Source organism: Sus scrofa, chromosome 6 (genome assembly GCF_000003025.6).
Source record: "Sus scrofa isolate TJ Tabasco breed Duroc chromosome 6, Sscrofa11.1, whole genome shotgun sequence".
NCBI lineage: Eukaryota > Metazoa > Chordata > Mammalia > Artiodactyla > Suidae > Sus > Sus scrofa.
The window spans coordinates 43,998,922-44,015,664 of record NC_010448.4 but is presented as its reverse complement, the minus strand read 5'-3'; the positions used below and the strand labels follow the sequence as shown (position 1 = coordinate 44,015,664).

General features: G+C 44.2%; 1 protein-coding gene across 5 annotated transcripts in view; it reads right to left on the bottom strand.

Moving 5' to 3' along the window:
- The window catches only part of KIAA0355 (KIAA0355 ortholog), a 96,960-nt gene that overhangs the window by 14,999 nt on the left and 65,218 nt on the right, over nucleotides 1-16,743 (bottom strand). For all 5 annotated transcript variants that reach the window (XM_021094321.1, XM_021094322.1, XM_021094325.1 and 2 more), the window contains 6 exons: nucleotides 13,928-14,149; nucleotides 8,958-9,098; nucleotides 8,674-8,769; nucleotides 8,390-8,551; nucleotides 7,300-7,458; nucleotides 3,971-4,068 (listed from right to left, as the gene is read on the bottom strand). In XM_021094321.1, coding sequence (XP_020949980.1) covers nucleotides 3,971-4,068; nucleotides 7,300-7,458; nucleotides 8,390-8,551; nucleotides 8,674-8,769; nucleotides 8,958-9,098; nucleotides 13,928-14,149 — 878 coding nt within the window. The remainder of the gene's footprint in view (nucleotides 1-3,970; nucleotides 4,069-7,299; nucleotides 7,459-8,389; nucleotides 8,552-8,673; nucleotides 8,770-8,957; nucleotides 9,099-13,927; nucleotides 14,150-16,743) is intronic.

The following is a 16,743-nucleotide window of genomic DNA, read 5'->3' as shown; positions in this document are numbered from 1 at the left end:
AGGGTAATCTACTCAATACTGGATGATAACCCATGTGGGAAAAGAATCTGAAAAAGAATGATTTACTTTGCTGTACACCTGAAACTAACACAATTTTCTAAGTCAACTATACTCAAATGAAATTTATTTAAAAACAAACAAACAAACAAGGTAAGCTCTGCCAGTGCCCAACCAGACCCTGGTCACCTGTGAGGGACTCCTGGCCAGCGGACCTGGCCGAGGTTCATGCACCCAATTCTCTCAACCTGGAATCAACGGTCACCTGGACACACTTGCTATATGTTCCCAACTCAACTTCTGTTTGTGATCTGGCTGGTTACAGGTTTGCCCACTAGGAGAGCATCTTCTGGTCATGCAGAAAGGAGTACTATAATTCCTGGCAATCATTTTTCTTTCTAAAAATCAACAAATCGGCATTTTTATTTTATTCATCAGTCTTGAGAGTTGATCAATAAAATCCCCTTAAGAGACTAAATCCCTTCTTTTGACAAATCGCCGGGACTGGTTTGAAAGCCTTTATCCTTTCTTAGATAAAAGCCAAGTCCCTCAGGGACACTGCAAGTCCCAGCTTCTCTTTCAGTCTCCACCACCACCTAGTGTATCTCCAGCCATGCGGCTTTACTCCGCAGGCCTTTGCATTTGCTGTTCCTTCTACCTGGAATGCTTTGGGGAAAGCACCTGCTCTCTGCATGGCTGGCTCCTCTCAAATGTCACATCGTCAAAGAGACCCTTCGTGACTGACCTCCTCATCCAAAATAGCCTCCTCCTGCCAGCTCTACCCCAGTTATTCTCTATCACATGATGTCATTCTACTCTCACTCCCCTCAGCCGCTTGCCAGTGTTTGAACTTAACTCATATAGCTTATCAGCTGTCCCCTCCCCGACCCCCATGCCATTGTGAAGCCAGCTCTGTTAGGGACAGGGACCCTGTCTGTCCTACTCATGGTTAAATTCCCAGAGCCTAGAACTGTGCCTGCCACATAGTAGGTACTCAGTAAATATTTGCTGAAAGAAAGAATGGGTAAACAGCTTAAATACGACAGGTAAAAAAAAAAAAAAAAAAAAATCTAGATAAAGTATTACTCTCTTTGGGGAAAAAAATAAAACATCTGGGAATTCCTTCATGGCTCAGTGGGTTAAGGATCTGGCATTATCACTGCTGTGGCTCTGGTTACAGCTGTGGCTGTGGCGCAGGTTCTGGTTACAGCTGTGGCTGTGGTGCAGGTTCAATCCCTGGTCCAGGAACTTCTGCATGCCATGAGTGTGGCCAAAAAAGAAACCAAAAAACAAAAAACATCTGGCAGCTAGTCACTTCATTTTATTAAAAGCAAAGCATATAATAAATTCTTGACTAGCTTTGCTAATAATTTCATTTTTTCCAAAATGGAGTAAAGCAATCATTTCTTTTTGAGTTCTTCTCAATAAGCACATATTTTGTAATGTGAAACATAAAACATGAAAACTTTGTATTTTTTATCAAAAGTAGCCAGCAGAGGGAGCCACTCCAAGTAATCACAGTCTATGAAGTCTTTTCAAGGAGGTGCAAGAAATGACAAAGGAAATCAATCACATAGGGAGAGTTTCGGAAGTCTGCAGTGTTAACCGTTTAGAACTAGCTGTTTATAGTCACTCAGTTATCCAAGAGTTCAAAATATCATCTTTAAAATGAGAATCCTGGTTAAGTTGAATACTTTTCAATAAGAACCTGAATTAGAAAACAAATGAAGAACTGAGGAACACGGAGTTCCCATTGTGGTTCAGTGGTAACAACCCCAGATAGTATCCATGAGGATGTGGGTTCAATCCTTGGCCTGGATCAGTGGGTTAAGGATCCGGTGTTGCCGTGAGCTGTGGTGTAGGTCACAGATGCGGCTCGGATCCCACGTTGCTGTGGCTGTGGTGTATAGACTGGCAGCTGTAGCTCTGATTGGACCCCTAGCCTGGGAACCTCCATATATCTCAGGAGCGGCCCTAAAAAAATAAAAAAATAAAAATAAAAACAGAATTCAGTAACACAAAAGTCTTACCAAAAAAAGAAAGCTTTTAATCTACTGTTTGATAGGAATGAAGATATGTATATAAATTAACATTGTACCACACCAATAATCCAAAAAATTTGTGGAGGAAACTCATAGAAGGGAGATCTTGGGACGTGAACTACTGACCTTTACTTGATATATCAACAAATTCTAACAGTTTTGGCAGACTCTCCATTGGACCATCACCTTTCAAAAAGAAGTGGTTTAAACACAATTTGAGGAGTTTCCTTGTGGTTCAGTGGATTAAGGACCTGGTGTTGTCACTGCGGTGGCTCAGATCACTGCTCTGGCATGGATTTGATCCCTGGCCCAAGAACTGCCATGTGCCTCAGGTGCGGCCAACCTCCCCCCACCAAAAAAACAAAAAACCCCTCCAGTCCCTCAAAATTGGAATGTATTACCTAGCTACCACTTTAGTTACTATCTCTATCTCTTCCTACTCAATGCTTTAAACCTTTTCTATATAGTTAAATATTCACTCTGTTCATAATTTTAACCACGAAAGTCTTCCAATAAATGCTTAATTTTTGCTGTTTACTCATAAAGCTGCGCTGCTGATCCTTCAGCTGAGTCTGTGTGCACATCACAAGCATAAATCCCTAGGGGTGGAACTGCTGAGGTCAGAGCCCTTATTTTAGGCTTCTGACAAATGAAACTGCCCTCCAGAAAGGCTGTGTGATTTATTCAACAGCGTCTGTGCCTGTTTTTGTACAGTCTGGCCCAAACCTAGTACTGTTATTCTATAACAATTTAACAACATGATGAGCAAAATGACATTTTTTTTTTCTTTTTAGGGCTGCGCCTGTGGCACATGGAAGTTCCCAGGCTAGGGGTCAATTCGGAGCTATAGCTGCCGGCCTATGCCACAGCTACAGCGACGCGGGATCTGAGCCACGTCTGTGATCTACACCACAGTTCACGGCAATGCTGGATTCCCGACCCACTGAGCGAGGCCAAGGATTGAACCCATATCTTCATGGATACTGGTCGGATTTGGTTCTGCTGTGCCCAAATGGGAACTCCTGTGTTGTTCTCCTACTTCGCCTGCCTTTTTTCATTAGGGGAGGTCACACGTGTTCTTCATCTCTTTGTTGACCATGTCTCTTCTGGTTTTCCTGTCATGTACCTTGCCCATTTCTTATTGATTTGTAAGAGCAGCTTTTTTTTTTTAATAAATAAGAAAAACACTAAGTTTATAAATATAATCAAATAATTAAAAACAGAAATGGCTCAGTCTGCCTCCAGATTCGAAATGACACTGGCTATGTGGTAATATGAGCTCCGGGTCAGGGTTGCTGTTGGACAAAAGGAAAGAAGGAATTCTATGTTCTGTGCTCAGCTTTAGAGAAATGCTGGGGACTTAGAGAAAATGATACAACCTGTCAAAAGCTGTAGACTTGGTAACAAAAGAAGATAATATGGGAGTTCCCACTGTGGCTCAGCAGGTTACGAACCTGACTAGTACTCATGAGGATGCAGGTTCGATCTCTGGCCCTGATCAGTGAGTTAAGGATCTGGCTTTGCCGTGAGCTGTAGTGTCGGTCGAAGATGTGGCTCAGATTCTGAGTTGCTAAGGCTGTGGTGTAGGACAGCAGCTGAAGCTCCAATTCAACCCCTAGCCCGGGAATTTCCATATGCTGCAGGTGCAGCCCTAAAAAGCATAAAAAGATAATATGACCCATGAGTATATAACATTTTAAATACATTATTGGTCAATAAGACTATTTCTTCAGACATCTTGGCTTCTCTTACTCTGTACTGACAATCATGACACATGGCACTGACATACCACCACCGACCATAAAACTGCAGAGGTAGTAAGACCTGCCATGGCACTAGTGTGGCGCTAGTCCAAAACAATACAATCCTTTCAAAGATGTGCAAACCTCAGTCAGAGCTTAGGCTTGTGTTAACATAAGACTTCACGTTACCATGTGGACGGGACTTGAACCACGATTCTGGAGCCTTCTAAACTGATCTGGGGGGCATAGGCTTCTTTATTTTCAATTTGTGCCGTGTCAACTACCACCTAAGAGAGAAACAAAAACAACAATTGGCTTTCAGAGAAGGAAAATGGATCATGAACAAATCCAATCCTCGAGCCTATCAATGCTGAGTGACTCTGGTTAAGAACTAGTCCCCCAGCAAGGTGGTTATACAGAGGCCGGTCGGGACCCCCATGGGGACAACAGCAAGTAAGAAAGATAACTGAAATCAGTAATACGTCAATGCACAGAAACCAAATTCAAGGTGCAGGAGGTACTGAACTTGGCACTCATTGTCAGTACTTCTTCCAAACTGGAAATAGGTTCATCAGGAATTGCTTTGTTCTCCTTATCTTAGTATCTCTATATATTTTTTTTGGCTGTGCCTGCAGCATGTGGAAGTTCCTGGGCCACACCACAGCAGTGACCCAAGCTGTGTAGTGGCAACATCGGATCTTTAACCCACTGAGCCACGAGGGAACTCCTTAGTATTTTTTTTTTAACTTTATGCACTTGAAAGAAGTTAAAATATCATTAAAAATCACCAGGAGTTCCTGTCAGTGGCTCAGTGGTTAACAAATCCGACTAGGAACCATGAGGTTGTGGGTTCGATCCCTGGCCTAGCTCAGTGGGTTAAGGATCCAGTGTTGCCGTGAGCTGTGGTGTAGGTCGCAGACGCGGCTAGGACTCAAGTTGCTGTGGCTGTGGTGCAGTCCGGTGGCTACCGCTCCCATTAGACTCTTAGCCTGGGAACCTCCATATGCTGTGGGTGCGGCCCTAGGAAAGACAAAAAAAAAAAAAAAAAAAAATCAAACCAATGCTGGAGTTTCCTGGTGGTGCAGTAGGTTAAGGATCTGGTGTTGTCAGTGCAGTGGCTCATGTGGCTGCTATGTCTCTGGTTTGATCCCTGGCCTGGGAACTTCTATATGCTGCAGGCACAGCCAAAAAAAAAAAAAAAAAAAAAAGAAAAGAAAGAAAAAAAAATCAAACCAATACTTTGGAAAAATCTATCTGTACTGAGTGAGATACAAGCCATAAGTGGATGAAGCTTTTCCTAAAGATTATTTTATCCTCAACCATCAATAAAAAGATAACGACTTCAGGAAAAATGAAGAAACAACCCTTTTCTCAATGATTTCTTAACTAGGGGAGTCTTTAATACTACACAGATGATATAAAAAGATCTGTAATTTAAATAAAAAGTTTGACAAAACGATGAATATATTTTAAATAACTAAATTTTTTTTTTTTTTTTTGCTATTTTAGGGCCGCACCTGCGGCATATGGAAGTTTTCAGGCTAGGGGATGAATTGGAGCTGCAGCTGCCAATCTACTCCACGGCTCACAGCAACGCTGGATCCTTAACCCACTGAGCAACGTCAGGGATTAAATCCACATCCTTATGGATCCTAATCAGGTTCGTAACCTGCTGAGCCACAATGGGAAGTCACTAAATAACTAAAAAAAAGTTTTAAGAAAATAATCATAAAACACTTTAGGAGTTCCTGCAGTGGCACAGTGGGTTAATGATCCATGTGGTCCCTGTGGCATTGCTGGTTTGATCCCTGGCCCAGCACAGAGGGTTGAGGATCCAGCGTTGCTACAGCCATGCCGTGGTCACAGATGTGGCTCAGATTCGATCCCTGGCCCAGGAACTTCCATATGCCACGTGTGCAGCTGAAAAAGAAAAACAAAAAAACAACTTTAAAAACCAAAATCTGCAACATTTCATCAGAGACAAAGCCGTGCAGAGCTGTTTATTACGACTGCAAATTCAGGCTCTAATGGAGCTGATTTCCCTGGCTGTAAAGAGAGTTCCCACAGCTGGTCCGAAATGTCCTTTGGAAAAGACTTCCTGTCCAAGTAATCGCCATTGTTGGGACAGGCAGGTGTTTCCTCTCTCCTCCCACCCTCAGAACAATCATCTAAAGGTTCTCCGTCAGTCACACACAAAGGTGCCCCGGGAACAAGGGGTAGGGAACTGGGAAGAGGTTTCTGCTCTCTGAATAACATGCGACTGTTTTAAAAAACGGATGTTTTCTCGAAACGGCCTTTGGGTCCTCCTGCTTCATTTTACCACTCCTTTCTGGAGAATATATTTGCCATGATTCTCCTGGTTTCAGCTAAAATGGTCTTCGGGAAGATGGATCAGTCTCCTCAAGGCAGTGGGTGCCTCCACATTTCAGGAGGGGGTCTCCAGTTTACCCTTTTTCTTAGGGGTTCCTATACTAAGGGACAGATCAAGGGTAAGTCACCACTGTGGCCAGGCCCCCACCTGGCCCTCTAGAAGGCAGCACCACCCTGAGCTGCATCACCTGAGCCCTTCCTCATACCAAACAAAAGGACAGCATCCTCCCAAAAGCTCCCTTTATGAATAAAGCAGGAATTAAAGAAGCAGTTCTTCAGTTTTCTTAATCTCTGATTAGCTTCCCATAATCTCAAAAATGCTACAACTTTTCAAAAAGCAGTCATTTAATCTCAAAAGTGGGATCAAGTACATAAGGTTACACAGATCAAAAAGCTAGATGTTGATTTCCTGACCCCACTCAACTTTGGCAAAAGTTATTCCTCTCACAAAAGGCAAAAAAAAAAAAAAAAAAAAAAAACCTACTTCTGAGTTGATATTGTTATTTTATTGCATAAAAGGAGATATACAGAGAGCTGGGCCACAAAGTGATTAGATGGGAGCATTACTTATATCATGATATCTGGTGATACCACGGCCTGACATCGGGAAAACGAGGAGCTCAAAGGACGAGAGTATTCTCCAGTAAGAGGAGCATCATGGGCAAAAGCCTGAGACAGGACGAAGCTTGGTGTGTCAGACAGTGAAGACATTCACTGTAGCTCCAGAGTAGTCAGGCCAGGTGAAGGGGCCCTATCAAATCATTATTTCTGTAATGGTTTCCTTAAAATTAGGAAAGTTTTGAGTTCCCTTTTGGCACAGTGGGTTAAGGATCTGGCATTGTCACTGCAGTGGCGCTGGTTTGATCCCTGGCTTGGGAACGTCCATGTGCCACCAGTGCGGCCAAAAAAAATCAGGAAAGCCTGAGACATCATTTTGCAACTGGGTTTCCTGCAAAAACATATTATTAATCTATTGAAGGGAAAAAAAAGACTTTAAATGCTTCCTTTATTTACCTTTTCTATCTGGTCCAAACTCTGTAGCAACTAAAGTATTTTTAAAATTATCCAACATTTTCACATATGTGCCCACACCACATCCTCACGTTCCTCTCTCCTCTCTCTCCCACCCACCACACGTGTTCACGCACCAGGCCAGCTTGACCAAACAGCAGCTGCACGGCCGTCTTGCAGGCGCCCCGCCATGTGGACGGGCACACCTGGTTCAGGACTTCAGTCACCGGAAAGTCCTCCCTGGGTGTGATTCCATTATAGCAGCCTGCCTCCTTGATCAGCTGTAACATCGTATGCTACAGATGGAAAAAAGAGAGTTCACACCTCAAAATAAAGCCATACAAGGGTCTGCAATTCGTCGACATGCACTTACAGTTATACGGTCCTCAAGAGAAAAGCATTGTATGCACTCCCACATCATGTCATTTTAATTTCTTAAGTAATTATTATCAGATACCTTCAAGGATTTTCTCAGCCCTGAAGAGTGAAGGACTAGCTGTGGATACATGTGCATTAACACACATAAGTAATATCTATACCAGCACAAGATACGACATTATTTAGCAATCTGCTGCTGCAAACTGGATGAGGAATTTTGAAATTCTGAACCCCTCTGAATAAGGAAACAAAATCCTCTGGTAAAAGCAAATACCACTGAAAATCTCATCTTTATTTTGGATGACCAAGTGGTCAGGTATGCAGGGTCTGAAAACAGATTGCACACGCTCAGACTCTATCTAGTCCACAGCTTTCTAGCCGTGTGACCTAGGACTCAGTTCCTCTCTCTGTCAAGTGGAGAAAAGGGCAGCACCCACCTCGTGGGGGAGCATTAACTGAGACACTGCATGGGAAGCATTCGATATAATGCCTGGCTCACATGATGCTCCACAAATGGTCATAATACAGAATTAGGACCACACTTCTCTTACTTAATCTATGAAAGCCCACTGAAAATACTAACCATACACAGATTTTATAGTGTACTTTCAAAACTCTTTATGTTAAATATTTTGAACAAAATTATAAACAAAATTAACTTGGCAAATGTCTCATTAAAAAAGTCACTCTAATCTGCTTTTAGACGCCAGTTTACTGAGGAAGGTCAACGCCTCCTGCCTTCACTTTAGTTTTGCTTTTTAATCCAGATTCTTTACAAGCTCTCAGGTTTCCTTAAAAACCCTATATTCAGGTTCACACCCAGGTTGTTGGAACCCCATGGAAAGCTACCGTCTTAAGTTTCAGATTGTCGGCGGCGGACTCGTTGAAGGAGACGCCCTTCAGGAAGCTGGATCCAATCTGCACGGGGACGGTGGGAAGCTCGCACTGCATGGGCTGCGGGGGGGTCTGCCTCCGCCCTGTCTGCTGCGCTTCTGCCTCACTGCAGCAGCCCTGGAAAAGGGTTGGGAAGAGGGCAGGTGACCCACAGCTCGTCTCTTTAGACACCTGGCTCACGCGCTATGGCATAACTGCCACACCCTAGCTCCCAGGAGCCACCAGAAAGAAAATCGTACCTGCAAACTGGCTTCAATCGCCTTTGGATTCAGGTGGAAACCAGCTTTCATCGCGTATTCACAGTGACCTAAGCTTTCTAGAGCTATTTTATATGCCTGCAAAGAAATTGTTTTCAAGAATCAAGATCATAGAGCAGATTATAAACTGACAAGGTGCAATGGAAATAGAAATTTACAATGTCTATAGTTATTCAGAGACATGAGCTCAACTACTATCTTATTATTCCTTCCAACTGGTTCAACATCAACCTCAGATACTAATGTGCCGATTCTGAAAAACTCACTTGCAAAGCGCTGTCAATTTTTAAGTTCAGTTCTTTTAGCTGGTGCTCAGGAATCGTGGCACTTTGAGAACAGAAGAGCTGTTGAACTTCAATTCCTGCCAGGCGGCCATCACAGCCTCTTTCTCTTAGTCTAGATGTTGCCTGCAACAGAAATAGTGACTGGTAGGTAAAAGAAGATGTTACAGATACTAGCAGAACTAAAAAAGAAAGAAACAAACAAAAAACCCCAGCTAAACTAAAGCAAGAGACTAACCATTATATATAAACCAGACATCCTGGATTGTTTGTACAACAAAGCGAGTGGCCAGAAATTCTGAAAGATTAAATCAAGCACTGAAGAGAAAGCAAACCTGACACAGCGCTACCTTATTTAAGAAACTCTGGGAAAAGTACTTAAATACATGTATATAAAACATTCACATTTTAAAATTTCTCTGCTTTAAAAAGACAGATACCCTAGAATATTGGCACTCAAGAGTTTCCAGAGTTAAAAAAATACATATATGGCTGGGTGATCCTATATATCAAAGTGAAAAACCTCACCAATAGAGACAGAATAGGAAAAAAAAACATACGTTGGAGCATTAAAGGAAAAACAGAGCTTTTGAGATCCGCACAGAGAAACAAAATACTTATCGTTTAGTCAATAAATGTGTGCTTACGAAGAACACCTAAGACAGAAAAACAAGAAGAAACTATGTCTTGTTGCGACGAAATGCAAGTTATATATACGGTCAGGACTAGAGAATATAGAAAAATAGATATTTCTTTTTTTTTTTTGTCTTTTTGTCTTTTTTTGTTGTTGTTTTTGTTGTTGTTGTTTGCTATTTCTTGGGCCGCTCCCGCGGCATATGGAGGTTCCCAGGCTAGGGGTTGAATCAAGAGCTGTAGCCATTGGCCTAAGCCAGAGCCACAGCAACGCGGGATCCGAGCCGCGTCTGCAACCTACACCACAGCTCACGGCAACGCCGGATCGTTAACCCACTGAGCAAGGGCAGGGACCGAACCCGAAACCTCATGGTTCCTAGTCGGATTTGTTAACCACTGTGCCACGACGGGAACTCCAAAAATAGATATTTCTTAGAAGGAAAGAGGGATTCAGGATGAACTGTCTTTGTTTTTTCCTTTTTTTCTTTTTTATGCACCTGTGGCATATGGAAGTTCCTGGGCTATGGGTCCAATAGCTGCAGTCTAACCACAGCCACCAGCAACATGGGATCTGAGCCGAATCTGCAACCAGTGCTGCAGCTTGCAGCAATGCCGGATCTTTAACCCACTGTACCACAGTGGGAACTCCATAAATAACATTTTTTAATTTACCAAAATTGCAGGACTAACAGGAAAGTAATTTGCAGCTATGATGCTATACATTTCCAAAGCTTCACAAATACCAACCATTTCCTGAACCCTATCATCTCACAGTTTAAAACCATTTGGCTCTCTTTCTAAGAATCCTCCATTTAGTTCAATACTTAGGCCACAAGGTCTTATGTTAGGTGTCACTGGATAGACAGTGGAGCATAAATCCTGGTCCCTATCATCTTGGAGCTGACAGCCTCATGAGCTAAAAGGCAAACACAGAGTTCCCATTGTGGCTCAGTGGTAACAAACCTGAAAAGTATCCATGAGGATGTGGGTTCGATCCTTGGCCTTGCTCAGTGGGTTAAAGATCTGGCATTGCTGTGAGCTGTGGTGTAGGTCGAAGACATGACTCAGATCTGCCATTGTAGGCCGACAGCTGCAGCTAGGATTCAACCCCTGGGCCTGGGAACTTCCATATGCTGCAGGTGCGGCCGTAAAAAGCAAAAAAAGAAAAGGCAAACAAATGAAACAGTTGAAAAGTTAAAAATGGAAAAAAATTACCCCAAGGGAAGTAGAGAACTGTAACAGAGAGCACCCAAAGCACTAAGAAATCATCATTTAGGCTGAGAGTTTAAGGAAGAGGAGGAGGCAGGCAATGGAAGTGCAGGGTTGGGGTGGAGGTAGGAAAAGCAAAGATGTTGACAAATGAATCAGAACCCACTGAGTGGAGGAGAGTGGCCACAGATGAGGCCGGTGAGGAGGCAGGAGCCTATGTGGGACGAGGCAGGGCATGGGGACAGGTCCACAGTTTACCCTAGAGGAAATGGAGGGATAAAGGATGGCAAGACAGGAAGGAGAGAAGCAAGTCCAACTACTGCAGTCAGGGGAGAGGAATGATTCCCTGAACCAGGGTAGTGACAGTGGACACAGAAAGAAAGGGACAGACTTGCAATATCTGGAGGTGGGACCTGCAGGGCTTTCTTATGGATTGGATGTAGACGTGACAAAAAGACTGGAGGATAAATTTCGGGTTTCTTACATGAGGGACCCAGTGTGGGATGGCACCACTCGCTAGCCCCGGGGACGATCTGGGGAGGGACGGGTCTATGTGGAAAAGCTAAGGGCTGAGCCACCTGAAGAAGTGAGGAGGGCAGCAGCTGAACACTGCGGCCTGAGCCCACAGGGGAAGTGGACTCGGCACACACATTTGATGTCCCCAGCACACAAGCAGTTTTTAAAGTTCCAAGACTAGGAGTTCCCTCATGGTGCAGTGGGTTAAGGATCCAGCATTGTCACTGCAGTGGCTCTGGTTACTGGTGTGGTGTGGGTTTGATCCCTGGCCCAGGAACTCCCGCATGCCATGGGTGGGGCCAAATAAATACATAAAGTTCCAAGACTAGACGGAGATGCCCAAGGGAAAAGGGCACCTAGGACTGAGCCTTGAGAAATGGACATTCATAAGTTGTACTGAAGAGAAGCCAGCAAAGTGGATGAAGAGGAGAGCCTAAGAGGTAAGAGGGTAAGAACCGCATCCTCCACAAGGAGAGAGGGTTTCCAGGACCCGCAATGCTGCGAGGTGCTGGCTCCTTGGACTTCTGCCAAATTTTTTGGCAACATGGAAAGCACCAGTGACCTTGACAAGAGAAGGCATGTTCTTGTGTAGGAGTGGAAGCCATATTTTAATGAGCTGAAGGATGCCATTTACATAAACTCTCATGTTATGCAAAATAATACATTATTTATGGATATATGCATAGAGAATAAAAATATATAAACATGCATAGGAATCACAAACTCCAAAATCGAAAAGAGGTTATCTCTGGAGAGAAAGGAATAAGATAGTAGAGAGGTACAAAAGGAATTCAACTGCATTTGTAATAATGTTTTTCTGTTAAAAATAAACAGGTATGAAGCACATGCAGCAAAAAGGGAAGATTCATTTGACAAAGCTAAAAGGAAGACAGAGGGTATGTATTACATTTCCTATATGCTTGTAATGTTTCATAATAATAATAATCTCCTTCAGAGTGAATCAAAGGTGCCCCGAGCAAGTCTTTCTAGAAGTGGGCTATGAAAAGAGCACAGAAGCAGGGCAGGGCAGGGCAGGGCGGATTTTTGTCTGTAAGCTCATCTATGTACTGGTGGGAGCACACTGAGGAGGAGGGAGAGGAAGCAGAGTCCTACCAGAAGCCCTGAGGGTGGGGGCAGGGTGGGGGCAGCGCAGACCCCGCACAGGAGGAGAGGGGACTTCCTGTGCTGAAAGGAAGAGCACAAGGTCTGAATGGGGGAGGGCTGTCGTTCTGGAGGATGTGAAGCAGGGCTGCTGCCAGTGGGGTCTCTTTCCACAGTGAGTGGGGAGAAGGGTCACAGGTGAGAAGCAAAGTAAGGAAGGCAGGAAGGGCCAGGCAGACAGCAGTGGGTGAAGGAAAAGGTCAAGGTGCGGAGGTCAAGGGAGGGCAGGAGGCCTCACTTGAGCTGGATTCTCAGCATGAATGACGCCGAGAGGGGGCGTGGAGAAGACCCTGAGTCACGTAGGAAGGGTATGAATGTGAGCTGTGTGATCGGGAGCCTGCGGCCCGGCAGTCAGGAAGGCAGCAGGACTGTAGATCTTCTTCATGAGAAGATAAAGGTGAGCCCCGCTGCGCAGCCACCTGCTGTGAAGTCAACAGGTCCCAATCCCGCACTCAACCCCCAATTAGCCTTTCAGGGCTGCGGTGATAAACACTGGAAAGAGATGGAAACAAACAAGCAAACAGGAAAAAGAAATTCAAAAGAAATAACAACAATGCGGTAGAACAGCGTAAAATTGAAATAAGAAAATGAGAAAAGGTATAATGTTAAAATATTGAAAAAACATGTTTAAAAATCTGATTAAAGAGAGTTCCCTGGAGAGGGGCAGTGGGTTATGGATCTGGCATTGTGGCTGCTGTGGCTGGGGTCACTGACATGGCACAAGCTCGAGTCCTGGCTTGGGAACATCTGTATGCCGTGGGCGCAGCCCCCCAAGAATTGATGAAAAGAGATTTCTAAGACAAAATGAAACAGTTTGCCAATTTAATTAAGGAATGCTTCAAACTAAACTTACTATAATAAATCAATATACTACTCCTTAACTATAATTCTTTTTTACTCTGTAAAATGGAACAGTAAATCCTAGTTAAAGTCTTGACTTGAAAGGCTTTTCTCCTCGCCCTTGGAAACAAAGGAGTATTAAAATGCCAACAATAAATGTGTCGTCACCAACCACACCTCCCTCTGGCTGCCTGGCTGACCATTTACCCTCCGCAGCCTGGCTCTCCAGACAGGCTCCAGCCTCTTCTCCCTGGCCCCTCTTCCTAGAAGCTTTGCTGTCCTCTCTACATTGGAGGCAGGGCCCTTCCCCCGGGCTCCTGCACACCTTCATTACAACCCCTCAACCCTGTTTTTGTAAGCCTTTTCTCCTAGGAGGCTGTGAGCAGAGGCTGTCACCCCAGTGCCTGGCTTGTGCCTGTCACAAAACAGACATTTGCAGAGACATTCACTGTTAAATGAATGAACAAGCTGATGATAGCAGTTTAAAATTCACACTTCTAAAAAAATCTGGCTCTTTTAAGAACCAAAGGGCAAAGGCCACTTGGAACCTCTCCTATTTGAACAAAGGGCATCAATCTCTCCCAAGTCAGGGTTACCTCGGCAGCTCCCCGCCAGGAACGCACAGCTTCCTCTAGTTCTGGTGTGTGGCCCATGCCAGATAAGCTGCTGCTGCCACCGCCGCCACTGCTGCTGTTCTTTTTTTCTGGCACGACAACCTCGGCAAAGCAAGTGTGAGCCACCGGCTGGACCTTCTGTAACGCCTGGGTTAAGAACTGGAAGTGGACCTGCACCACTGTCAAGAAACATCGCCCCAACACCTGTGAAAACAAGAGAGCCATGGATTTTTAGGTTGAGGGTTGCTACTACCTTAGTGTAATAAATTCTCAACAATCAGTCTGAATAGAGGGGGAGTTACTGTCATGGCTCAGTGGAAACAAATCTGACTAGCATCCATGAGGATGCAGGTTTGATCCCTGGCCTTGCTCAGTGGGTTGGGAATCACCATTCCTGTGAGCTGTGGTGTAGGTTGCAGATGCGGCATGGATCCTGCATGGCTGTGGCTGTGGTGTAGGCCGGCAGCTGTAGCTCCGCTTCAATGCCTAGCCTGGGAACTTCCATATGCTGCGGGTGTGGCCATAAAAAGACCAAAAAAAAAATAAAAGGTGTACTGTGCGGTATACCTGAAACTAACACAACACCGTAAATCAGCTACACTTCAATAAAAAAAATTTTTGAGTAGAGCTAACAAATTAACTGGAAATCTGAAATCGTGTGAAGTGAAAAAGTCACCAAGCATTAGAAGGATCTTTGTTCTCATGTTTGGATCTGAGTGGCTACAAGTCAAAAAAGGTTTCAACTGAATAGCAAGCCTCAAGGTTCCAGTGGGTCCTCCCCACTTCCACCTAGCCTCTCTGGCCTCCCCTAGTCTGTTCTCCACTTCCTTCATCTGGACTCTGGCCCACACCAACCCCGGGTGAGCCCTGTCTTTGAGCTCCTGTTGAACCAGTGCAACTCGCGATTCCAATTATGTCCACACAGCATTCAGAAGGCAGGGTAAAAGCCACATGATTAAAAATCTGGAAGGTCAATCTGACTATAAAAAGACATTGCATTGGAAATAGAATCCAAACATACAGGTTATTTTGGTAACAGTGTTATTAACACAGTTATTAACATAGCTATATGTTCTGTTTCCAACCTTACAAAACAAAGCTGACAGACCTGTCTTCTAGGAGTCAACAGACATACTGGATAAGCCTATTTGTCAGAACAGTAGAAACCTATTCACCTGATACCTATTAGCTGGCTGGTTGATACAATAGTCTATTAAAGTAGAAAATTCATTTAAAAAATTACTATATACCTAGTAACACTGTCAATATATGCTATTAACATGTAATGTAATAATAGATATACACTGAAAAATACCACTTACCATAAACATTTTAGGATACAAACACGCCTTTACCTGGCATTGGCTAAAGCTGTTCTCTGACATTGTTGTTTCCCTTTCACTTTCTTGTGTTAATTCCAGCTACAGGGTGTTCTCTATGCTTTCCTAGTTCTTTTATTTATTTATTTATTTTGGTCTTTTTGCCTTTTCTACGGCCGCTCTTGCGGCATATGGAGATTCCCAGGCCAGGGGCTGAATCAGAGCTTCAGCTGCCGGCCTACACCAGAGCCACAGCAACACCAGATCCGAGCCGCGTCTGCGACCTACACCACAGCTCAAGGCAATGCCAGATCTTTAACCCACTGAGCGAGGCCAGGGATCGAACCCGCAATCTCATGGTTCCTAGTCGGATTTGTTAACCACTGAGCCACGACAGGAACTCCTCCTAGTTCTTTTTTCTTTAAAGGAGAGGGAGAATTTGCCACTTGCAAAGTAACTTGAGCAGAGACCTTTCAGATTATTTATTTTCCCCTAATCTTTTACAGTTGTTGTGTCCATACCAAATCTGACAATAGTAACAAAACCTTTTTGTAACTCTTTTATCATGTTCCATAACATTCAAAAAATTTCAGTGGAAGGTGTTTCATATTTCATTGGCTTACACAGTGGATGACTTATTCACAAAAAATTATTTATTGAGTTTGTAATTTATCCAACGGGTAGGAGCACAGCTAAGAGCGCCCGCAGTGCACTGCCTTGGGGAGGTGGTAAAGGTTTCCCCAGCCTTTTATAAGGAACTAAAGTCGGACCCCAGTGCCCACACTCTGGCACAATCCAGTCCTTTGTAGCAGCCAAAAGTAAGACTCCACCTTGGACCTCACACCCCCCAGCACACACTGCAGATGCCACCCTTTTCCGCCCACACTGAGCAGAGCTCTTCTTCCTGGAGACAGAGAGTCAGGCAAGTTCCCAGCGGTGACATGCACTCTCTCATTTATTTTCCCCTGTGGAAATCACCAGGACAAAACTAAAACAAACAAACTCACACAAATCTCATAACAAAGCATCCTCTCTCTAGAGTGAACAATCAGAATTACATGCTGACCACCCCCCACCCCGCCCCCTACAAACCTCCTGAGTTTCCACTTACACCGTTGGCAAAGCTCCTCCCCATCAATGATCTGGGCCAGATGGGGCAGAGTGAGCCACAAAGAGGAAGCAACCTAGCAACCTAGAGACTTGTGACATGAATAGAAAAAACAGTATTTATTTAGCACTAGTACACAAGAACAGCCTGACATGATGAAACGCTAAGCATGTTACATCACCTGTCTAAACATTTCACATGGATTATCTCATTTAACCCTGGGAACAACCGTATGATGTCACTCTCATTTCACAAACAGTAACACTGCGGCACAGAAAGGTGATGAAACTTTGTCAAAGGGATACAAACGGAAGGTGGCCAAGTGGTCACCTGACTCAAGGGTCTACGCCCTTAGCCAGTGTGCCCCACTG